The sequence below is a fragment of the Rhea americana genome, unplaced genomic scaffold, assembly GCF_003343005.1.
Source record: "Rhea americana isolate MKP2758 unplaced genomic scaffold, rheAme1 scaffold_0, whole genome shotgun sequence".
Lineage (NCBI taxonomy): Eukaryota > Metazoa > Chordata > Aves > Rheiformes > Rheidae > Rhea > Rhea americana.
Genome location: NW_028185037.1, coordinates 13,422,102 through 13,447,591, shown reverse-complemented (window position 1 = coordinate 13,447,591; position 25,490 = coordinate 13,422,102). Strand labels below are relative to the sequence as shown.

Sequence of the window (25,490 nt, the reverse complement as noted above, 5' to 3'; positions counted from 1 at the left end):
AGGAAAAAAATGAGCAAAATCTAGGAAGGATGTCGTATTGTACGTTACAAGTCTAAGGTTATTTTAATAATCAAATGAGACCTTAAAATAGATGCTGGTGTCTTCACTGTTCTGGACAGTATTACAGTTTGGAAAGGCTTGGTGCAAAGGTTGATGTTTGTTCTCTGATAATAGGTTTGATTTGCAGATGGTGACTAAGCTGTTATCAGAACTAAAGCTAACTGAAACAAAATAATACTGAAATCCAATGTGCTGATCAAAGTGGGAAATGGTGGAACTTGTGGTTTTAAAAAAGGAAAACTCTGGAAGAAGAAGACTTGCTGCAAATTATTCCTGTTACGCAGTTGTCAGAGGAACTGAAGCGAGTCAGGGTACAGAGCAAATAGTGCCATCTTCTGGCACTATTTAGGTTAGTGATAAATCGGTGCATGATCTGAGATCCAGGTATGGGGGGTGGTGTGTCAGTGGTGCGTATCTTCATCAGTGCATGAAGGAGCAGACAGGGTTAGTTCCGTATTCTGGAAAATTAAAACAGTTTTTGAGCTGTGCACTAACAAATCTGGTTATGGGAAATTGGATCAAGTMGCTAGATTTGTTTCAGAAATTTGGCATACTGCTGAGGACCTGCCTGGTTGTGGATGCCCAGCGTTCTGCCAGCCTTCTTCCTCTGTGCTTTGCCATCTCCAGCCCTGTTTCCTCAGCCCTTCCACCAAGGGGTTGAGTCTCACCGCACAAAAGGCTRCCAGAAGAACTGCTTTAATGCTGCTTAATCGTTCAGTTCTAGTCTCTCCCCAAGGTGATAGACACTACTGAGTTCTGCCTGGCTGGTAGCCTGGCTGATTTTATGGTGCCTCTATATAACAAATACGGTTTTGAGTTGTTCCGTAAGACTTGCCACGCTCTTCCAAATTGCTGTGCCTCTGTCACGGGAAGGAGCCTTACCAGATACCTCACCTTCCTCATGTTTTCCTTTGCAGGCGGCACCCGAGAGATTGGATCTGCCCTGACCAGGATGTGTATGAGACACAGGAGTATAGAGTCCAAGCTCAGACAGTTCTCCAGGTGAGTGCTTCTGTGCGTGGACCAGAGCCCGAGATTTGGCTCTCRTAAGCTGTGGGACTACAGTTACAGTGTAGGTGTTGTGCAGCCCCCGTTACTGAGGAGCACGTAAAGCTGTTCACCAGCACTGGCTTTCCAGCTGATCTTGGACCCTCTCAGTAAGAACGGCCTTTCTCCTCTCTCTCCCAGCACATTGAGTGTTTTATAAGCCAGGAAACGCAACATTTCACTGCATCTTCTAGGATTTAGACTTGTCACCTCAAATCACACTAAATGCTGCAAATTCCCATCATCAGTTTGTCAGTCAGTGCCGAGCAGCTGCTGGTGGGGCGAGGGACCTGTCTGTGTGTTTGGGCACTTTAAGCCTTTTCGTTAAGTCTGAAAGCAGCAGCAATATTGTGCTGCTGCTTCAACTTACCTGAGAACCCAAATAGCTTGCAACCAAAAAAGAAACTACTATGGAAAAGTTAAATTCCGTCCTCCCCTCCTTCCAGTTAAAGTTGGGCTGTGGAGGTAATGAACAACTTGCAGGTAAGCAGGGCTATACATAAAGCASAGCACTGCTTCTGTAGTATGTACACATGCTTCCTTTAACCAGGGATGCAAAATGTGTACTTGACCCAAGTGAGCCAAAATAATGCTTTTCCATTTGTTTGATGACTTGAGATTTCTGCCCTTTATTTTTTAGAAGATATTTGTGAAGTAATTGGTTGTGGAAARAGGACTTTCACCTCCAGTTACCGAAAGTTACCTGTTTTAATAGTGCCATCTCAATCCATTTAACCTASTGCAGCCTTATCAGTGTTGTATCACAAACTCCGCTGCTCCTATGGCTCCTCTTGCTTACTATTCCCAGTAGCGGTGCCAGGCATGGCGTGGGCTTGGAGTCTGACTCACCTCCACGCTCCAGCCCCGGCTGGTGGGAAGTGAGACTCCTTACTGGGCAGGATGCTGATAGCTCCTACAGCTCCTTTCTGTTGTCCTCTACGTGTACGTGTCCTACGTAAGCTTATAATCTTCACGGGCACGTAAAACCCTTCATTCTCCAGGGTGTTTGCGTAGACTGCTTTTTGCGTGCTGCATGAGTGGAATCCAGCTGTTTACATTGGCCCTGTTTCAGGTCACTCCTCTGGTTTACACTCAATTCATCCCTGCCCTGAACTGCTGTACAGTAATTCTGGTTTATCTTGTGATTGGGACTTTTGTGATCCAGTCCTTCCCTTGCTTTCTCCAGCTTAAGCATTTTTATGTTCTGATATTTACATTGTGACACTGGTAGCTGTCGCAGCAAAAAGTAAAAATACTCCAGTGTTGACCTTGGCTCTCTATAKAAGAATAGGGGCGTCTGCAGGATTTGATTGCTCTTTGTGTTTTTTCAACAAAATTAGTGCTTTAATTGACTGTCTGATAAACCCACTTCAAGAACAGATGGAAGAGTGGAAGAAAGTGGCCAATCAACTGGATAAAGACCATGCAAAAGGTAGTTACAGAGGAAGAATCCTTTAATAGGACTGATATTGTAATACCAGTTTTTCTTCCTCTTTTAATGGTTATACTGGGGAACAAAATGACATATGCTTAAGTATGTAGAGCAACATTTCTGTTTTAAAACACTATATCCAAAAGTGCCTAACAATTTTTTTTCACTCTTGCACTAGTTGTTTTTTGGGGATTTTTTTTTTCTCTAAGCTGGTAGGCAATCACTGGTTTTAACTCTGTTAGGATACTCTCACTGTATGATCTATCATAGTGCAGAGGATGCCACATCTATCTCCACAAAGCTCTGCGGTGTAGTTAAAAGCTGGCTTTGAGATCACATTATGTCTTGGCCATAGTGTTCTCCAGAGAAGCCACAGCACTCTAAAACATTCAGTGCTGTTGTTTTATATCTGGTGGGACACAGAGATATGTACGTGGGGAGCTGGAAAGCTGTGTCATCGCACACGAGGTGCTCAGAGCTGCAGTGCCAAGCACTGCTTTGGAGGCATTCCTGGAAGAGCGAGTAGGGTCCTGCACGGCACGAGCTTGTGGGTAGATGGCTTCAGCTTTGCAGAACTCCTGCCAGGGGATGATGACCCTCTAGCACAGGTGCTGAAAGCTGGTCACAGTTCACCACTGACCCTTGAAAATTCAAGACTGCTGGATAAAAGCAGCACCATGCTGGTTTATTATGGGGCGGAGGGAGGGGGCTGACTCACCAAAATGCAGAGAGACCCAGCACTCAGGGGACAGATTTGGGTGTTGGAGGTGTGGTTGGCCCAGACACAGTGCCTGCCATGAGCCTTCTTCAGTTTTTCCACGTGTAGAAGAGCAGTAACAGTGACCACCTCTGTTAAAGTGTGTGTATGAGAACACACATACATACACATCTTTTTTATTACTATTTTTTTAGTATCAGCTTTCGTATCTAGTATCTTTAGCGTGCCTAAGACAGAGGTGGAATATTTTGTTCTGGGCTTTTAATTCTCCTGGGGTTTGCAGCTCATCTAAAAATGAGGACAGCTGCAGCATGCTCCACTTGGCGTGCAAGAGCTGGCAATGTGACCCTTTCTTGAGCAGTCTTAGCACCCTCTCCCTCTGCCTGGCTTTCCTGCTGCATGAGGATCTTGGGATCTTCTCTACCTTGCCATTTCAGGATCCTGGCTTTTGAATACAGATGTTTTGAGAGGCCTGTCATCTCCATTTTCTGTTCCTGAGAGTGGATGAGTCTCTCAAACAAAAATCCCTCTCCTTTTGTACTGCTCTTTCAGCTGTAATTTTTATAAAGGCTTTGTTTGTTTGGGAAAGATTCAGTTTTTGAATGTGCTCACACCCTAAAACATTATATTTAGCCAAATATATAGGCACTACAAAATGTGAGTTCTAAGCTGCTTTGATTAAAAAAAAAACTTGAAATTTGTAGCCTGATATCTTTAGGCAGAGCCTTTTCTGTGAAAAGCCTTCATTTTAATATCAGGTGTGTTGATACAGAGACTGTGTGTTTTTTAGAATACAAAAAAGCGCGCCAAGAGATAAAAAAGAAATCGTCTGACACACTGAAGCTGCAGAAGAAAGCAAAGAAAGGTAACTTGCTCCCTACTTGTGCTCTTAAGCACCTTTTGTGCTGTGCTCGTTGACACAGGTTGAACGACAACAGGACTTTCTAGTCTAATAGCTCAGTCCCCTGTAACGTACTGCCGGGGTGTGCTTGAATACCAGGGTACAATTACTGTGTGTCACGTAAATCACATTTGAATGCTGCTGTCTAATGTTCTTACAGAAAAGCTTTGAAGCTGTTTGTACCGAGTCAGTCATTTCAGAAAACACAACGCTTGCTGCTAACTGATTCCTGCTGAGAGCATTGATGCTGTAACATGACTCATGCAGATACCTGTAAAATCTTCTCAAATCTTTCGGAATAGTATAAAGAAGCCATTATGTAAATTTTCTGTAACTATTAACATTTCTTGCTTTCTTTCTTTCCGCCCTCATTTTTTTTTGCAGCCTATAATCTCCTAAATCTTGCGTTATTCCTCAGTGGGTGAGAAGGTGGTATGGGTTGTTGTCAGGGAGGGCACTTGGCAACCATAGAAAACTAGAGATGAGTAGGAAAAGACAGGGAGGTCTCCACAAAAAGGATCTCTCTCTTTTTTTTTTTTTTTTTTTTTTTTTTAATCAGCTGAACCTCATGCTTCTATCGCTCTCCCACCAACAACTTGTCATAGGAGTTGTTTCTTCATATTCCTAGAAACATGGCTCCACCTAGATATTGCAGGATTGCCATCACTAAGGGCGCTATTTAGTGAGGTACAAGCCCCACCAGGCTTTGTAAAACTGATCCAGAGCTTGTATGGAAGCAGATTTGCTCGTTCTCTTTCCTGGCATTGGGCTCCTACCAGGTTTGAACAGCCCTTGGGCTGCAGTTTGTGCTTCCCCCTCCTGCCTGAAAACTATGAGCCTGGAGACGAGCAAAATAAATGCTGGGGCCAGGAGTTTCTTGAGTTTTTCAAAACCTGTAAGTTTAGACCTATTTGTACTTTATCCAGTATAAATGAGCAATCCCTGGCTGTCCTCCCTGAAAGGTGAGATGATAGTTACACTGGTAGAGCCACGTGGCTGGCAAACTGCTCTTGGATCTTAACTGACTTATAAGAGGGATGAGAGAAGGGCTCGGAAAGACAGGAGCTAAGAGAAGAGCTGAGCTACGTGTACCCAGCACATGCGTCTGTGTGTTGCTGGAGAAGTCCAGCTTTTTGGGTCAGAATGTGTATCTTTAGGTGTGATTTGTGTATGTGTGTGTGATAAGACTTTTTTTTTGTTGTCTTGTTCACTCATTTACCATTTTGTGCAATGAACTGCCTTGTTTCAGACTAACTGCTTTAGAGAGTGTACTGCTCCCTTCCTCTTTCTTCCCTTCTTTTCCCCGTTCTGGTTCGACCCCTGTTGTCCCACTGTAACCAGAGCAATCCCTTGGGGTCCAGGAGGTGGAAACTGAGAAGAGCGTGTCCAAGTCCCGGGAATGAATGATGATTAAATTGGAGCTTTTTTTATAAGTTGACAGATACTTTGTGCTGTCAGCAGTAGTTAAAGCAAATAGGCTGAAGCTCTCGTATTTTCTGCCTACACATTTGGGTTCATCTCTCCCTCCCCTGAACATGCCATGCCTAACCAAGAGATCAGCACACCAGTGTCTTGTCCTCCATCGGGATTAAACATCTTCAATGGGGAGTGGAATAGGCCTCATTTTGCTATCATTTTTATAGCAGCCATGCTGCAATTGAAGTATCTTGATTATTTTTTTAGAGCCATTTAGAGCGAGGGCTCTTCATTTTGCAGTTGTAGTAGATGCTCTCAGAGCTGTCAGTGAACCTCCTGTATTTCCATGCAGTAGGATCTCCAAGCGGTGTCACACATGTGGCGCTTGGGTCCAGAGCAGAAGCCAAATGAGGCTGAGGCAGGATGAAAGCCAGCTGCAAAGAGAGGTGTGGGGGGGTGATGGAGGTGATGAAGGCACCCAGGTAGCCAGCACAAGGAAAAGGAGGAGCTGCAATAACTTTTTTAGGAGCTGAGAGCTGTGAACGTCTGTTCTTGCTGGCCCTGGGGAGGAGAGGCGCAGCGAGGTGCTGAGGCTCGTGCAGACATGAGATCAAATGCCTGAACCTGCCAGGCCGGTGGATTACAGGCACAGATGGGAGGAAAGTGGGAGGAAAATCCGTCTTTTGACAGACTATTTAAAGCAGTTAAATATAGAAGGGATGAAAGTAGCAGGTGGTTTTTTTTTCCTCCTTTGTCTTTTTGATCCTTACCTTGAAGGGAGAAAGCACGAGTATGAATTTGTAAGAGCAGTGTCAGATATTACTATGCGGACTTTGTTGCATGTCTTCTCCTGACAGGTCTGTTTAATGTGCTATGCTGTGCAGTATGTTGCTTTTGTCGCTGAGGCAAAAACATGATCAAGAAGGGGTTTATTTACAAAATGGCAGCGCGCTCAAACTGATTCTGCTCTAGGTTACAAGTGAGGTTTGAACTCGCTGGCAGAGAAAGTCTCTGGTGAACCCATCCCMGCATGTGGCTGAGTGCATGTGAATGCTCCTTTATCGTGTCTTCAGCTCTTCTGTTTCCTTGTTGAACAGACTTGGCTGTTTTGTTCTGTTTTTCCTCAAACGGGGCCTGTCCCTTAATTTTCTGCAAAGTTACTGACTCACCTATGGGACTTCCAAAACAGCAAACACATTCTCTACTTAGTGCTCGTAAAAATGTTTTGAATTGACCATACTTGACCATCTGTGGGCAAGTGAGATGTTTGCCCCGTTCTGGATTTGGTTAATTACTGTGCATGCTACTAAAAACGCCTTTCAAGGTTTTTCTAAGTCAGCTTTCTGCTGTGACAGGATAGGGCAGTGATTCRCTTTGGGCAGCTTTAGATCTAGAAGCTGAGATACAACCCTGCACTTCTCACTTGCATGTGTTACGACGGTGCTGTCCCCCCTGCCTGTCACGTCAGGCTGCAGAGCCTGTGTCCCGTGGCGTCTGCTCCTTGCATGGTAGCTGCTCACTCCTTGCCTGCATCTCCAGGGCTTTGGGGGAGATGTTCACAGTTCTTGGCAGGCATGATGCAGGTCTGGCACCCCTGGAGCACCAAGGGGCCAGGGACATTTGGGTTTGCCTCTTCTCTGGCTTTGCAAGGTCTTTCTGGTCCGATTGCATGCGGCCAAGCTGAAAGTTCAGGTCTCACATTTGAGGTAATTTCTTAGAAATTATATTTGCAGAGTAGAGTGGGGCTTTTTTTTTGTTTTTTGCTTTTAATTGCAATAAAGGTCCTTCCATAGCAGGAAGTGATCAGGAAACAGCAAACTTTGGAAACTTCAAAGATCTTATGGGTCCTTTCTGGATGTTTGCTAAAGTATAGCTGGTAAAATGACAAGTCTTTGTGGAAGTGTAAGTATTGTGTTTTGAAGGACCTTTCAGGGGTGATATTCATTCTTTTTGTTACCTTTGACTGCAAGAAATCCTTGTGAAGTCTAAATATGTGCAGTATGTATAGGACCCAGCAGAACCCAGTGCAGTCCCTGGGGTGTCCTGCTGCTGTGGTGGGGCAGTCATCAATGCACCTCTTTCCTTACTCAGGTTCCTAGGAGATGAGGTCGATAGGGCACATTGCCTCCCTGGCATTGAAACTTTGCCCTTTTCCTCAATTTCTAAACAGAGGAGGCTCCACAGTGGATGAACCTGTGTACATCATCTTATAAATTGCTCTTTGCTTTCAGGCAAGAGTTGGACATCAAAAGTCCACTTAGCTAACCTGATTCAGCAGATTAATTACATATATATTTAATACCTAAACATGGATTTGTTTTATGCTGAGTCAAGGCCTCTACAGCTATAGCTGCTAGAAGCTGTTGCAGCTATACTGAGCTCAGAGGAAAAGTAGCAGCAGTTTTGCCTGTAACTGTTGGGGAAGCTCAACAAAATGCATGACTTTTATTTCCCCCCAAAAAGAAAAAATGTAACTGAAACACTCAAATGACTTAAAGTATAACAACATATCACGTGAAATCTGGTGTGCGCGTTGGCTTTATTCTGTGCAYTTTTTTGACCTTGGACGTTTTTGATTGAGTAGACAGGCTTCGATTCTGCTCATAACATATCTGGAAGGTTTCRCTTTGAGGCTGTTAACATGTTACTGTGTGCTAACTTGGAGGAAAAAAATGTTTAAATCCAAAGGGATTTTTAAAAAGGAATTATTTAAAACAGTCTCAATAAAAAACCAAGGCTATTATAACATGTTTTAATGTGAAAGCTGAATTTTGCCTTTATTCAGAGATGTTTCTGCGGAGTGCCATAAACATTCAGCATGACATTTCATCTTGTCTTGTCGCTGTGGAGTATCCAAATGCGCAACCTGTACTTTGCTTTGATGCTTCGCATTATTCGGTGGTTTTTGAAAATACGCTTACCAGCCTGTTAATGAAATTGAGAGAGCGGAATGATGATTAACTTAATGTAATACTGTCAAAAGTGCCTTTTCTTCTCCCTCCTCCTGCTTAGCTGAGATGACATGTTTGTGTTTTTAGAGCCTTTGCAGCTGTTTTTGTTGCATGCTCTGGTCTTTGCAAACTGTATTWATTGCTGTACTGTTCTCATCGGTGATTGTGCAAATCCTATGACTCTTAGCTAAAACCCACGAAACTCTTCCTCACAGCTAAAACTGAGGAACAACTCAGTTTTTAAGCAAATACAGACCTCCTCGTTCAGGTACTTCGCATGGTCCCCATGCTTAGCGCTTTCCTGGAGCGGCAGTCTGGGGAGGGACGACCTCTGAGCAGACCCCGGCTCCACTAGGTTATTTCTTCAAATGGAACAAGTGTGGGGTGATGGGTGAAGGGAGAGCCAGGACTTGCTCTGCAGTTGATATGATATGGCTCAGGAGGAGGGGAACTAGTTAGCAAATTATCTGTGGATTTTTGTAGTGCCTGCGGGTTTTTTTTTTCTTTTCCCACCCCCGCAACGTTTGTAATGTAAGCTCCACTTYATAAAACTTCAGTGAAGACATGTTGCCTGCTCAGGGACTGCAGATCGTTTTGACTTTCATTCCTTGAGTCTGAATGTCATTTGACACTTCTTCCTGACAGTTAGCCAGGTTTATTGCAGAGCTTAATATAAATTTTTTAATTAAAATGTGCGTATCRTGGTTAATCTTTTTGATGTTCTTCCACACTGCATTAGCAATTAGTGTTTCGTTTAATTAACAATCTATTAATGTAATTGCAGTAGAGAACATCAGAAAATGCTGCGGTTACTAATGTAGCAGCTGCCTCGGGTAGTCGAGTTTCCAAGGTTCCCCGTTCTGCGTCGGTGTGCACSTCGGTCCTCTTCAGCCACTCGAGCAGAGTGTGATGGTTGTCTGTGTTGTGCACTTGCTCTGAAACACAAATTACCATGCTTTTGCGTAAGAATCTGCAAGCTAAACTGAGTTCTTGAACTGACTTAAATTTCTTAAAATAAAACTGCGTGATAAATAACCAGGCATTTGATTTACAGCAGCTCATCAGTAAGCAAAGCTAATGCATTTGCCTTTATCAGCAGCAGCAGAAGTCAAAACAGGCTACTCCGTACTGCTCACTCTCGTGTCTCAGAGCTGATGATAATGTCTGAACTCTAGGAGTGCTGGAATACCAGTTTGACTTTTTTTTATTTTCCTTTCTGTGTCAATTTTGTGTCCTGCAATTTCTCATCATGCGCACCTGCCTGACAGCTGAGGCTCTGGGTAAGTCTGTGCCATGCTGTAACCCTGGTGGCTGGTTTATTGTAGCCCTTGCTGTGGCCTCTTTATGGTGTCTGGTCTCCACTAACTGCCTAGACTTTAATTTCTAATGAAACTAAAACRTTGCCTACTCTTAATGAACAAACCATCTTTTGATTTGTATCTTCTTTTGGCATCTGATTGGAGCACTGTAAAAGAAGAAAATTGGTTTTGTAGCCGAACCTCTGGTTTGTTTTAGAAAGGGATTAACGTGGACTGATCAAATCATATCATGGTTGCGAGAGAAGCTAAATAGAACAGACATGTCATCAAGGTGATGTTCAAATAATTGAATGTCTTATCGTTAATATGACTTTTAAAGTCTAGAGCTAAAGTCCTCAGTGTTGTTTTTTTGTAAACCTGTGGTCCAAATCCCTTTTCTCTGAAATTCGCATGCACCCTTCTTAAATGATGCATAAGAAATCACGTATAACTTCATGCTGGGGAAGGGGTGGAATTGGCCTCACAGTYGTTTCCTCTTCTACTGCCTGATCACACCTTGAATCTGTTTAAGTTGGAGTGCTGTTTTCAGTCATTGTATTGAAAATGTGAAGAAGTTGCCTTGATCTTCTCTGAAGTGAAATTTAGYGTGTTTGAGTCTGAGAGAAAATACCAGACCTCAGCAGGTAGGAATAATCACAGAGGATTTTAAAACTGCCCTCTGGAAGAGCCTAAATGGATCAGACAGGGAGACTCTTAATCAGGGGGCCTCGGCTGGGTACTGGGTACCCACCGCATGGTCTCCTTCCTGGTTTGCACTGGCACTTTGTTTCTCCTGGTTTGCAATTCGATCTGCAAGTTTCCTTTGAGAACTTGAACTTTGTCTTTTGACAGCTTAGCACTTAGGAACCTCAGCAGCTGATTCAGATCTCCAGTGGTCACTGGAAAGACTCGGATTTGGTTGCTGGATTTCTGGAGTTGGCTTCTAAAGTTAACCCCAGCAATGAGATTTTCCACCTTTCTGTAAGCTGCTGCAGAACCGTGTTAGTCTCAGTCTGGGTCCTTATCAGTTTTTTGGCTTTACTGCGCAGGACTCAAAGGGGTTGCTCCCCTGGAAGATGGAGCAGGTCTGCCGTTGTGAAGGAAATGATTTGGGGATGAATGGCTTTGAGCTCGTTTTGGTTTGTGCTGGTAGATGTGCTGTCAACATTTGATTGTACAGTGTCAATGCCTGCACTCCAAGTAAAGTGTCCATGTGGAATTTTTAAGACACCCAAAATGAATGTGAGGGAGCAGTCTTTAGGTGAGAATCAGAACATGGGAAATACTAATTTCACCAATATTTTTTGTTACTTTGCCAATAATAGCATTAACTTTCGCAGTCAGACTTAGAGCATTTAAAAATCAGTGCTACTCTTTGCAGTTGTTGACAGTCTTGCTACTTTAAGTTGTCTTATAAAATATAAGCATGAAATTGGGTTGAAAATTAGACTTACCTTTTGTCTTCTCCCCAGTACRTTCCTTCGATTTAAGTTTTATTTCAAACAGTGGTTATTTAAGAATTTGCATGAGGCTTTTAGCTGTAGAGCACTATAAAACTGATGTTTTARTGCACATCAGCTCTTTAAAGCTTTTGCATGTCATGCTAGTGATGTGAAGCACCCTCTCTGAAGGTCACATATTAAGACTATTTGATGAGTAATGGTGGATTCATGTGAATATTGATGAGAAGTGATACAGCGACTGCGATTTGCTCTCTCCGCAGCTCTTGCACTGTGTGCTTGCCTGTGCTGACCCACCAGTCCCRCGGCCACCGGGCGCATGTTACTTTTGGTCCTGGCAGGGTTCAGGCTGTAACTTCTGGTTCTGCATTTYTGTTCCTCACTGCACCACCAAAACTCCCACTGGAGAAAGGGTGGATTCACATTTCTCCTGGCTTTTCAGATTATTGACTTGTTCTTCTGCATGCAGATGGATGTGTTTTGCAGAGCCATCCTTAAAACATACTCATTTCTGACCGATTCCAGGTGACTACAATGGACACATTTGACACATTTCACCATCTCTAGAGCTGAGTGTTTTGGTGGGTTGTTCAAACCAGTCTCCAGCTGGGATAGGAGTATCCTTCCAGGTCCACCTTTGCCCACCATGGCCATCCAGGTGTTAAATGATGAGACTGTTCTGGAACTATTTTCTGTCATTATAAAAATTGCATTGGTTTGGAAACATTTCCAAATGTGTAACCTAAAGCTTTTACTGTGCTAGGGAGAGTAATCAATTGTTAATGTTCCTTACAAAAGTGTACCTCATGTCCACAGAAACAGATTRCAGTAGATTTTCCAATAGACTGCAAAAGTAGTGCAATCGGTTGTCAGGGATACCTGAAATAAGTGACTTTTCCCTCACAATTCCAAGGGGAAGAACCATCATTGCTCTCAAGCAGGGGATGCTGTGCTGACAGGGGTTGTAGGGCAAGGTGCCATGGAGACTTGGTGTCTGCAGTGGCTTTTGACACTGATGCCTCCTCCTGAGAAACATAGTGGGTTCAGACCAAGGAGGGCCGGAGGCCGGTGGGGAGCAACGGAGATGCGCAGCCTGCCCATGTGTCCTTGGCATCCCCAGGAGTAGGAGGGCTGCCCTGGGGCTGTGCTCGGAGAAGAGGAAATGGGTTGAGAGAGAGCTGGTTTTGTGCCCTGTAAACATCTGACTTGAGAAGCTCATCCAGGCAATTCAGAGCACCTAAGCTGGTTCACTGCTCTGAATTATACCTGGAGAGCTTGTCTGCTTTTGCCAACTGCACAGGCACCCATGAGCCACAGCTCCATAAAAGTGGTTGTGATAGACAGTACGTCTGTTAATTTCCTGATTTACTTAACATTTGTATTTTACTCCCTTAGGGAGATGCAGAGGGTGCTGGAGAGCTATGTGGTTTTATATGCAGCAGTTCTCCAGAGCTGAACTGGTGGGTGCACGTTTTAGTTAGCAGTTAATGTGTTCTGCATATGGCCACTACGGCCGTACGAACAATCCGGTATCTAGCGTTGARGAACATGAGCTCATTTCACCTGCAATCATTTCCGGGCAGCTCTCCAAATAAAAGTTCTGGGTAATAATGTAAATCCCAATTTTGTAAGGAGTTTGAAAGAACAATTCCAGGGAAGCTTAAAATGATTGATTGCTGCATCTGATTGCAACGTTGAGTATGAGAAAGGGCCCGAAACGTACAGAGCAGTGGTCAAAGAGAAGGCCATGGGTTTATCTCTTGAGGTGAATGACTAAGAAGGCACAGGCCCAATAGAGAATTATTTAAAATTCTTCTAAAAGTTGTTTCTGGTAACTACAAATTTTGAGAGAGAGACCAGGTAACTCTGCAGCTTCAGAGTCTGTTTTAAAACTCTTTGGGAAATAATTAACTTTATGATTTACCTTGCACTAGTCAGTCTGATCTTGAGGGTGAGAACCTGGGAGTTTGTGCCGATAATGTCGTCCATGCGTGTCCTTGACAGGGGCTGTGCTGGAGCCACCCGGCTGGTGGGGATGCTGTTCCTTGAGGTTGCACCTCGGAGCCCCATGCGTAGGGAACCGTATGGTTTTATCTGGATTACATCCGACTGAGCAGAGGAGATCTGGRTATATCCAGCCCGTAATGCCTCTAAGTCAGAGTGATTCTCTTTAATCCGCTCTTGCTCAATCTTTTCTGTTCTGGTTGTCTGTTAGTGCTCGGGAACCAATGACTTCACTTTCCTCTGAAGTCATAGGTATGATAATCAGGCAAAGGTCTGCCTTTGTAGCTCTGACCTTGAGTTGTCTTGTGGAACATGGTATTTTGTACTGCACGCATCAGGAGGCTTTTTTCTTCCTCTTACTCATAACTTTAAATCCTGCATGCACAAAGATTGTCCATAAAACAGATTGTCCATTAAAAATGGATTTTTTTGGTAGCTACCTGTAACATGCACATCATTTTAAAATGTGATCTTACTGATATTGAGCCACAGTGGAATGGAAATGCACCTGTCATTCTTACTTTGTGGTGTTTCTGGAAGATTTGAGAGAAATTTATGCAGCTGAGATTCTTTAATCAGAGTTGTTCGATGCATGAAAAGATCTTTTAACTGTAACAGTGTTGACTCAGTGATGCTAGAGTTAAGCAGCTCGTTACTAGAGGAACGGATTTTTGGCATGATGCAGGATAAGCAGTTGTTGCAGAATAAGATACTTAACTGTCATAGAAATTTTTAGTGTTATGAACGAGTTGGCTTATGGTGGATGAAGCTTTGTGATGGCTAAACATTGGATTTTTTTTCCAGAGACGAATGCTGGACTGGACATATTGATGTATTTTAGATGTCAATAGTTATTTTTTGTTTTGGACTTTGGAATGAAGAATGCTATTTTACCAGTTGCTTGTGTAAAGCAGTTAAATCCTGTGGTCCAACAGGTTCAGTAACATGTCCCTACTGTCATGTCATAGATAGGACACTCATTCACTCATTTAGTGACTCCATAAAGTTGCCAGCAGGAGCTTGCCAAGCACAACATAGGAAGGAAGAGGAGTGTGCCTGGGATTAGTGACGAATGCCCTCCTAATCAGCAAGAGGTTGATTGTCAGCAAGGATGACATGAGAGGTTTTAACCACTAACAGCTTGAGAGAGTCCAGACATGAAATGCTGTCTTTGACTTGGTGAAACTTTCTTTGAATTAAACTGAATTTCTTCCTAGGCAAAAGGGAAAAATGCCATAAAATGCTTCATTTCAACTTTTAAAAGCCCCATTAATTTGAATTAAGGGAAGGTACTGGTTGAGATTTGAATTGCAAAAGCAGTCTGGCAGCAGTGCTGGCTGAAAACAAGGGATTTGTCTATATAGCTCCACAGTTTTGATAAAATGCACTCTTGATTGTTCCCTGTGTGCAGGACGGGGTGACATTCAGCCCCAGCTGGACAGTGCTTTGCAAGACGTCAATGATAAGTACCTGCTGCTTGAAGAAACCGAGAAGCAAGCTGTCAGGAAAGCGCTGATCGAGGAACGCGGCCGATTCTGTACTTTCATCTCGATGCTGCGGCCTGTCATAGTAAGAGCTCTCCGTTTCACGTCAGTGCAGCGCGCAAGTCTGCGAGGTGGCCCCCAGCCCCCCAAAAGGGAGCTCATTGCATCTTTGGAAGGAATTTCTAGAGCCGTAGAAACTAGCCGAAATCCTGCCTGCATCTCTGTTTAGGCAGTGACAAGAGCTGGGCACTTTCTTAGGGACCCTTGCAGTGATTCAGAGACCAAAGGCGGTAAAAACTTTCAAGCAGACTCTTAGGGAAACAGTGGGCAATGACTTAGGTGGATCTCGAGTCCCTGTGAGTATGGCCCTGAGGCACTGCTAATGTAGCTTCTGCCACTTTTCTCTCAACATCACATTTTAATATAAACCTTCTTTACTCCTACTCTAGCAGTAGAACTGAAATATTTCAAGACCTCCCCTGTGTATGTAATGACATTATCTGACAGATTGCAACCTGCTTCTGTGCAGTTTTGTGGCAGCTCTTTACCTCCTACATGACAGCTTCTTCAATTCCTTTCAAAAGATTAAGTATATTTTCATAATCTCAGGTTGTCTGCAGCCCAGCACTGGAACATTTGTGGCTTTGTGTAAACCTGACGTATTTCTAAAGAGGCTTCAGTGTACTGGGAAAATGTCCCCGATGCTTGTTTACAAAGAGCATCAGCCTCAGCAGAAAACCATGGTTAGAGAAGTAGGAAGTTGATGGCTGAGCGGCAGGAGGGGAATTGCAGACTCAGAGGACCTGGATGAAATTACCATGGTAGCTGAGAGATTGCTATGGTAACTTACAGTGCTGATGTTGTCAGAGTAGAGCTAGCGCTTCATGTAGTATGAGCCAGCATGAATCATAGATGTGGTGATGCTTTATACCTGTATCGTGCCTTTGTCAAAGTCTCCAAAGCTAGCAAAAAGTATGAATTTAACCCATTTGTGTGCAAGGTTAAAATCCTTAGGGCACCTTTTGAGTATGCATAGAAGGGATAAACCTATTCCAAACACAGTGAGAATGATTCTTTTTCCAAAGATATGCCCACAAGAACACTAAGACTTATCTCGTTGGAGAGAAAGAGGATGTGTAAGCCTCAGAAGTTGAGCAATCTTGAGGGAGGCATAAAAATTTGTAAATGAATATTTCCAAGCCTCTTTCATAAGTGGTGATTGATATATGGATGAAGAGAAAGCAACTGGGCATGACTACAGTCATCAGTAAAATGCAAAAGATTGTATGCTGTGTTTTTTGTCTCATTTTTAAAACTGAAGCTGTGATTAGCCCTGCTGGTTTGTCTCTTCAGGAAGAAGAAATATCAATGCTAGGAGAAATAACACATTTACAAACCATATCAGATGACCTGAAAAGTCTCACCATGGACCCACACAAATTGCCATCTTCAAGCGAACAGGTTAGCTCTTGTTACCTGGAAAAAACTCAACTTTCAGCTTGTATTATTTTTTGTGTGTTACGAGAAATATTGACTGCTAGCAGTTAGTGGCTTTAGATTAGGTTTTGTAGATGCAAAGGTCATTTGCATCAGCAATCCTGCTGCAGCAAGATCATTTTTAACATGAGGAATTTTAACAATTTGAAACTTCAGAAATATTTGGTCAACACAATGTAAAATGGTAGTTGTAACACTGACGTGTATGAAGATGCCCACCTTCCACTAAGGCTCCATGAGAAATGGATGCCACCTCCTCCCCCTACATCTGAGCAACCCTCTCTTACGTGGTGCCAGCAGCATTGCTGAGATTGGATAGTTTGATGGGTTCTAACATTTTGAGCTTTTTTCTCATACTCGCCTTAAAATGCATAGAAAAATACGTATTGTTAAAGGACTCCAAATAAGCCTTTTTCCTCCAACTCTGCTGTGTGAACTCTTTATATGATTCTTATCACACCTTAAATCCTTTATCACTGACTTAAAAAGTAAAAAGGAGGGAATCTCTGCTGTGAATTAATACTGAATCTTTGAGGGTTTTTTAATGGGACAGGTCTTTAAACACTAGGGTTATAACAGGGTCGGGTTTTTTTGTTTTGTTTTAAGGAAAAAACAACTTACAACATGGATGAAATAAATCTTAGGTTTATTTTCTAAAGATTTTTCTGTTCAAACGTAAACTGTCCTTCTGTGATAGCAGCCGTAGTGTAGAAGAATGTTAGTTTTTGGAAACTCAAGAATGAAGCTGACTACCCTGCATGGGAATTCTAACGTATGCGGTCTAATTCTAGAAGAAAACTGTGACTGGGTCAATAGACATTGAAAACTTGTGATGAAGAATGCTGGGGACAAGCAAATTTTTTCTATTAATAGGAAAAGAGATTTTCTAAGTCGTTGATACTATTGATTATCTTTCATCAGGTAATTTTAGATTTGAAAGGTTCTGATTACAGCTGGTCTTATCAGACTCCTCCATCCTCTCCCAGTACTACCATGTCCCGAAAATCTAGTGTTTGCAGGTAAGTAGATGGGTAATACTTCATTTTAACCTCTTTGGGGGCAAAGGGAGGAAAGTTCAGACTGTGGTACGAGTATGTGTGCATAACTGAATCTTAAAACGACCCTTAACAAAATCAATTCCTTATGGTCTTCATCCATTTATGTGTGTGACTGAGAATATTAAAAAGGATGGGAATGACTGAACAACTTTTGAACTCAAGCAACTTGAAGGTGCTTTTGATTCAGTTCTCTTGAACCCATTTCAGATCAAAGAGCAGACTGTACTGATCTAAGCTCTGAGATTGTTCATTCATAATTTCCTTTTCTGGTTTTCCTATCATGGCTTTTTAGATTATTCTAAGTAGCTGTTACTAATCAGTAAGTTAAAGTGTTTGAAAAGGAAAAACATCCTTGTCGATTACCCTGTCAGTCTGGTACATGGAAATGCTTTTATTCGATACAAGTTCTTTGACTGTTAGTGCTGTCTAATGCTGTCCCCAAATATGTTGGAACACTTGGATTCTGTTGACGCTCTCTCTGTAAAAACTGTTTCCTCTCATAAAACAGTTTATTAGCATGTTACCCCTGTACCCTGATGTCTACATTTACTGTTTCCTTTTATTGAAAAGGAAGATACTCTATTGTGTATTCTGCTCTAACACCTTTGCAGCTGCTTTCAAGTGATTACCTTTTAGTTTCTTTTATGAATGATATACTACAGATTCCCTGTGTATGAGCCAAAGTTATCTCTAGCATGTCAGAACAAGTGAACCTGACTATTTGTATGTATGTACTTGCCTTTGCATGCAAATATATATAAAAAAATTGCGATACTTTTTTATATATGTGAAAACACGCATATTTAAAGCATTGAGCACAGGCTTAAAGATGCAATATCCTGAAGCTGTAAAAGAAAATGGCTGGAAAATCCCTCACCTGTTCCTAATCAACCTCATCTTCTGTAAAGTCCAAGAGACTGTTGTGTATAGATAAAACACTGCAGTGCTCCTCTTCATCTACACCAGCTTTGTACATACAGTTTGGGAATAGGAGATGCAGTCCTTGCCCGTGTATCTTCCAGAGCCATCCCTTTAGCTAGGAGGTGGGCTTCTGGCAGCAGAGGTGGGCATCTGCCTTCAGACTGGCAGTCCCTGCTAGTCCCTCTCGGTCACCTCTGCAGCAAAAGGGAGCTGGAAAAGCTCCCGCATTGGAAATTGGAGAAGAAAAATCATTTTCTTTGGTGTCGTAGCTCCTCACTGGGGCGTGCTAGTCCTCTTGGAGCCCCTTTCTTCCTAAATGAAGCTACGCGCCGAGAGGCGCGACTTCGCTGGACGTGCCTTTGCTCCTGGTAGAGAGCTGCCACGTGGGTGAAGGTGGTCACGGGCGCTCTGAAGTTCGGGGTTTCAGTGACGCTTTCAGAAATCTCGTGTGATGGCCTTCTGGCTACCTGGAACCGCGTGCCCGGGTGCAGCCTCTCGGACGCGCTGTTTTGCCTTCGGCGCCCTGCTGTCGGCATCCCGGTAGGAATTTGGCCCTCAGAGCAGGCGCAACGGGGCGGCAGGAGTAGGAGCGAGCCGTGGGCACGCGGAGGCTGCACGAGAGTGAGGGCTGGGGAGGCCACGTAACCATCTCCCCTGCCCGACCCCTCTCAGCTCCTGGCTTGGAGGGTGATCATTTGAGTAAAATTCAGGATAAGGTGCCATTTTCTCTGTGGTCCCAAAGGATACTGCAGCTGCTTGTTATTCCTTACTGATATATATGTGCACATATATATATATATATTTAAATTTATTTTTTCAACTTTTTTTTTCTTTTCCGGTTTGTGCTGCCTGTTGCCAGCAACACGTGGAACGTTAATTGTGCCGTACGCGGGTCTCTCCCCCGCCCCGTCTGCTCCTCTCCCCTGCCCCTCTCTGTTCCTTTTGTCTCTCACAGCAGTCTGAACAGCGTTAACAGTAGTGATTCCCGGTCCAGTGGCTCGCACTCGCACTCACCTAGTTCACACTATCGCTATCGCAGCTCCAATCTGCCTCAGCAGGCACCCATGAGGCTGTCCAGTGTGTCCTCCCATGACTCTGGATTCATGTCCCAGGATGCTTTCCAGTCCAAATCGCCATCCCCCATGCCACCAGAAGCACCTAACCAGGTACGTGCAAGCATGAGAACGAGACGTGAGCTGGAGGCTGTAGCTCGGCTCACCTTTCGCAAAAGGAGCCTGCGTGGTTTTTGGGGGTACCTCGGAGTCAGGTTAAGCACTGCGGGTAAGATACGTCTCGCTGAACTTCATTCGTCTGAAAGTGGGGCCTCTGGTTGGAGTGTGACCTCTTGGTGCTCCCTTGCGGTTAGCGCTGCAGGATGGGACGAGTCGCTCTCTTGGGGTTATGGGTTTCTCTGTTGGGCCTGGACACCTAACTTGGAGCACGAACAGATGAGAAGGAGCGAGAGAAGTCCACCATGTGGGAGGGAGTCGATACTCACTTCACCCGCTGAGGTTACGAGTTAAGAATCCTATACAGGTTGCAATTTATTAGTATCTGGTGGCCGTTTGCTGTTTAATGGACAAATACCTGTGCTGGAACAATCTTGTGACCACTGGTATCGACACAGGTGGCTTTGGCAACAGGAAGATTACTTTTATTCCTTCCAGATGGACCCCTATAAAGGACCCAGAATCCTTAAAATACCACAAGCAGAGCATCATGTGAAACTGGTTTTGCCACTTTTGGGGATGTGCTTTCCTGTAGATAGGCTTGTCCTTTCTGGCCCTTCATCAGCTCCTTGCAGAAATAAGATTTCTGCAGGAAATCAATGGTATTTTTGATTCTTCATGGAACTCCTAACAAACTTGTTGTGTAGACACATAGGAAAACATCCTGAACCCAATCAAATTATCAGGATTTCACTGTGAAGATAAGTGAAACTTTTCTGTAGCATCTTCCAGTCTGCAGAAGGAAATGTTTTCTCAATTTATTCAAGGCAACTGTCCTACAAAAGCTTGTTGGCTGTCTGAAGGCAGAGGCTTGCATGCCTCCCTGATGCATCTTTCAGCACCTGAATTCTGTTTTCTGGGTTTTGGAGTTGTTTTTTTTTTTGTTTGTTTGTTTTGTTTTGTTTTTGTTTTTTTTAAACAAAACACATTGCAACTGCAATATTTTTTAATTGAGGCAGAATTGCCAACTCACATTATAAATCCCATCGTAAATCTTGGTCACAATCCGAGGTGGGTCTCATTCCTTCTTGCTGAGTATTGCTCATTTTTAACACCCAGTGTGGTCACCAGAGAAGATTGCATTTTAGTAAATGCAGTTGTACTCTTCTTTGTGTGCTGGGGAGGAGATGGTTTTGTAGCCAATGATAGCTTTAGTCTTCACACTCGGCAAGCAGCTGACAACTTCAGCATTACCAGTTACCAAGTGTCATCTGCATGCTTTGGCTACTCTTGGGCCACCTTTAGCAGCACATAGACACCCCCCTATCCACCCTGTTTCCTGCAGAAATAGTCAGCAGCACTTAATGAAATTTTTAGGATATCATCCAAAACAAACCTGATTCATTCGGGCTTGGATCATATTCTAAAGGGAAGCTCGATGTCCTTCCCCTCTCACCCATTAATCTCTTCAATTTTAATAGAAGTTTTTGTTTTCAAGTATGTACGTCTTCTGCAGTGTCCCCAGTCTGGACACATCAGCATTTTTTTTTAATGGATGACATCCAGAAATAGATGAATTAGAACTTTGTGCAGACTAATTAAATGAATGTTTTGTTTAGATGGGCTATGGCAGACCTAAGTGAAATGCGGGGGCGGGGGGAGCACAAATGAACTGCAATAGTAACATGGTAAGGAAGTTGACTTTTTAAGATCGTTTTACTTGCTTTCATAGTGTCCACCAACATAAAAAAGTGGTAATTATATGATGATGCAATGTTTGCAGATGAAGATTTAACTTTGCAATTGTCCTTAGCATAGGGGAAAAAAAAAAAAACACCACCAACATCCATCTCTGCAAGTTCCCCTGTTAAGCTGGGAAGGGAACTTGGGCAGGTATCAGCCAGCAGAACATCTCCAAAGTTGGCGTCATGCTGATTTACCTTGGCTAAGAACCTTGCTGCTATGCTTTTACTTCATTGTAGACGCTATCCCCAAAATTGCAAATTGATCCAAACATCACTTGAGCTATTCATGAGGTGTAGGAGGCTGCAGCAGCGTGACGTTGACTTGACAAGTGTAATGTGTTGGTATAACAAATAGGTATGTGCTCTGTATGTCTCCAGGTCTGTGTACCTTTGCACAGAGGGAAAGGTAACAGATCATTGCCTGGCCACTTCATCCACGCTTAAGTGTCTTGCTTTGTATGTTTGGCACTAAGGAAAATGTGTGTGTTGTGCTGACAGAAAATTGTGATCGTGAGCTTACTGAAAAGCTGTTCAGTTTGCAGCGTATGTCACGTTGTGCGTCTCTAACCAACTGACAGCTCTTCCTCCGGTGCTGTGTTTCTGAGGCTCGGGGACGGGTGGGGAGGAGTGGCGATACTGGCTGCTGTTTCTAAAACACTCATGTCCTTGTTTCTAGTAGTGACACTGGGAAAGCAGCAAAGCAGGCCCTAGAACCAGGAAAGGAAATTAAAAGCTATATATCTTGCACAGGTGGATGCTTTGCTGATAATGTTTGCTAGCTCCATGCTTTGGAACCTATTAGCAGCAACAAAGCCTCTTTGCTTGTAATAAAAAAGCAGACGGGGGCCACAAAATTCCCATATTATGTGACTGAGAGCTATATGAGACTTTTTTTGTTCTCGCCTACATTTCAGTTGTTTTTTCCCTATCTGTGATTTCTGAATAAAATCAGTTTAATTTTCAGTGAAACGCTCTCAAGCAAGGAATAACTAGGGATTTAAACAAACAAGATATAGACTTTACCAGAGGAGAGATGACTGGCAAAGTAAAGACTGCTTTTCAGATTATTGCTCTCAAGTAGTAAGTCTTTAGCTCTTCTACAGTCTGCGTAGAAGAAAGGAGAAAGAGCAATTATAAAACCAGACGCTGATGCCCTTTTTTTGCTTAAGTGTGATCTCCATTCGGCAGCGCTACTGTTGACGTTGCTGGGAGCGAAGGTGTTACCCTGTACCAGACAGCTGTAGATTTGGAAAGGTCACTGTAAAATGCTTCAATCTTAATTAGGCAAGTGCATTTGGGTATAGGCGAACAGCTGAAGAGCGTGACAGCTCTCTTCCTGGAGCTGAATAGCTGCTCTAAATGCCAGATTGGAGGTCAGCATTGCCTATGGCTTGTGCTTGGACAGTGTAAAGCCCATGTGACCGACTTGCTGGTTGGGATCAGCGAGTAGCCCTTGGTTGAACACCCAGAGTGGTTGGTACTGCTGAACCTACACGCAGCATACGGGGGAGACAAACCGATGTCTGGGACTGACCGGGTAGTGCAGTGGTGGTAGTAGTACGATCTAATACAGTTCTGTTTGATTGAGGAGGAAGGTGATGAATCCAGCCTGGAGCTGGAGCGAACCTGCATTGTGGGATTAATGTGGAAAACGATTATGCAGTTGGATTTTAAAGCTCCTGACTCAATGGAGATGAAAGCAAGGTGTTAGGTGAAGAGCAAGAAGCAGCTAGAGGAGGAAAAGAGAACTGTCAAATTGCAGCTGAAGTCTTTATTGTTAGAATATTCTTGAAATAGCTTTCCTTAGATAGTGAAGTGGAGAGAAACTAGATATGAATTTATTTCTGCATGTAGAAATTAGGAAGCTGATAAGATTTTGCATTTCAGGAGATTCTATTGCTTGAAATAAAATGAAGTAAAAATAGGGGGAATAGTTTATTATGACTATTCAATTTTCCATGTAAATTAAGAAATGCTCCTAATTTAGGCATGTTCCTGAAAATGAGAGAAATCTAATAGTGACCTTGAGTCACTATCCACAGTGTATTGAAAGGTAACTGCTGAGTCTTCCACTGATTTCAGAGGGATATCGGACCAGGCTTTTCATTAGGATCAGTCTCCAGCGGAAACCTTGCCCAGGAAGCTCTATTATGTGAGGAAGAGAAAGGGTTAATAAAACAATACTATATTTTAATGGAAAATGCAGCAAACAAAGGCTGTAAGTGATCTGAGATAGCTGCTGTCCTTCTATAGGTTAGTGGGACAATAGATGGAAAATAAAATCATACAGCCTGGTGGCCCAAAATGTAGCTCTTTTAATATCCTCACTGGAATTCATGTATCCCACGCCAAGCAGAGGGACACTGTTGAAGAACAAGCCATAGGACCATGTCTGAGACACCATCCATCAGGCTACTTGTGTGTCATGGTCATCTGAGGAACTGGTTGTTACCATGCAAAGCACTGCCTTAACTTTCTGCTAATACTATTAACTTTAGCCTCTTCCTTAGAAGAGATAGTTTGAAAGCTGAATACAACCACAGTTATTGCAGACTTGAGGGGAAAAAAAATAAAAAAACCTTATGTGATTAAAATAGCTAAAATGAAAGAATTTAATTTTTAAAAAAGATTCAACAGTTATGTTTAAAAAGCCCACAGCAAAGTTCCTCTCTCGGAGAGATGGGGGGTCGCAGCCGTTCTGCCCAGCCTTTGCCTGCCTGTGCTCCCCGGGGGCACGTTGCACGGGAGGGATGTGCGCCCAGAGCCAGCGCTCGGATTTGAAGCCTTTCTGCCCTGGCAGTGACTGTGCAGTTCCTGTTCTCGGTGCTTCCACTAAGAAGCAGAGGGTGGTCTGTGCTTTCCGACTGTTCGCTTCAGGGTATTTCTGTGGTCTGATCTAGGTAGCATTTGCCTCCCTAACACTTTTCACTTTTTTTTTTCTTTTACGTTTTTCCTTCAGGAGTTCAGTATTCTGCTGCCTCCTTCTCCATCATTTTCTCACTTTTGCAATCCTTCTTTAGCAATATCTGAACCTCCCTTGGCCTGTGCCATGTGAATTCTTTAAGAAAAGGAGGCCCCATTTCCCTGCCACCATCTCTTGCCTTTCCTTCCACTGCCAAGGTTGTTTTCCCCATGGTATCTTGGTTCATCCTTTGCCTAGCTGTGGCTATTGCCAATGGCCATATGAAGTTTGAGGGCACCTTTCTTTCATCGCCTGGACCAGGAGGGATGATGAGATTTGCATCCAAGGTTTGCCAGAGCAGTCAGCAGCTGATCCTGTGGTGCTGGGAGACTCTTTGTAGCCACTGAACGATGGTATATTTGCTTGTGCTTCTCAGAAATGGCACCTCCTTCTTGCCACAACTGATTTGTGGCTGAATAATGTCAAATTAACCATCCCAGCATTTGATTGCAAGGATGCTGTTGCAGGTATCTTCCCATCTACTGTCTGTATCCCACTCTACTCATGGGTAGAAAAATGACAAAAGCACGTTTTATTGCGGAAACAAGTTAACAGTTTCCAGTCTTTTTCCCTCCATATATCAAGTAAACTGAGCACATCTTTGCATCTGCAGAATTTGTGGGTTTAGTCTCTTTATTTGCTTTATGCGGTGTTACTGCTAGCCCTTTTATGACCCATTTCCACCAGTGCTTGACATAATCTCAAGTTTCTGGCTTGTAAACAGGAACGGTCTATTAGGTGTAAACTCCAAACTCTTGCTTGTCATCATCAAGGCATCTGCAGAAAACAAGCTGGTCTGATAGGGCATGTGGAATGCAGGTTCGTTCGCTGTCCTGTCATGTACAGAATACTTAGACCCAACAGATTTTTGGATTGTGAGCATGAGTTTCAGAAAGCATTTTTGAAATTACATTTTTCTCATTTTTTTTTCTGAATGGGAGCGTGTGCTTTCATGAGATTTTTCAGATTGTTTCTTTTGCTGAGCTGTGTAAAATGTGAGGCAGCACTTTAGAGCTTTAGAGCAAAAAAGAATTTCCTAAAACGTGTTTTTCTCTAAGGATAGACAAAAAAAACAGCCGCCTCAGCATTCAGTGTACTGAACTGTAACTGGAGTTCGTGTTTGTCAGGTATACTTATATTATCTTTAGAGCTTTTTCTCCTCTAATGGGTGTTTCTTTAAATCAAGAAGAATGTGACAAGTTACAGAAAACATGAAACCACTGAAGCATCCTAGAGTACCCCAGTAGATACTTTTCACTTCTGTTCTTAATAGTTACATGTTGTCATTTTTGCAATTTCTTTCTCTCTTGCATTCACCTCAACACTTAACTGCACTTTGACTACAAGCCTTGTTAGCTGAGCTTGCC

The 25,490-nt window shown here is 43.2% G+C and overlaps 1 protein-coding gene across 1 annotated transcript in view; it reads left to right on the top strand.

Moving 5' to 3' along the window:
- The window catches only part of MTSS1 (MTSS I-BAR domain containing 1), a 105,016-nt gene that overhangs the window by 69,736 nt on the left and 9,790 nt on the right, over window positions 1–25,490 (top strand). The window contains exons 4-10 of the mRNA XM_085300124.1: window positions 978–1,062; window positions 2,448–2,539; window positions 4,048–4,122; window positions 14,699–14,856; window positions 16,125–16,232; window positions 17,190–17,287; window positions 19,203–19,413. Coding sequence (XP_085156250.1) covers window positions 978–1,062; window positions 2,448–2,539; window positions 4,048–4,122; window positions 14,699–14,856; window positions 16,125–16,232; window positions 17,190–17,287; window positions 19,203–19,413 — 827 coding nt within the window. The remainder of the gene's footprint in view (window positions 1–977; window positions 1,063–2,447; window positions 2,540–4,047; window positions 4,123–14,698; window positions 14,857–16,124; window positions 16,233–17,189; window positions 17,288–19,202; window positions 19,414–25,490) is intronic.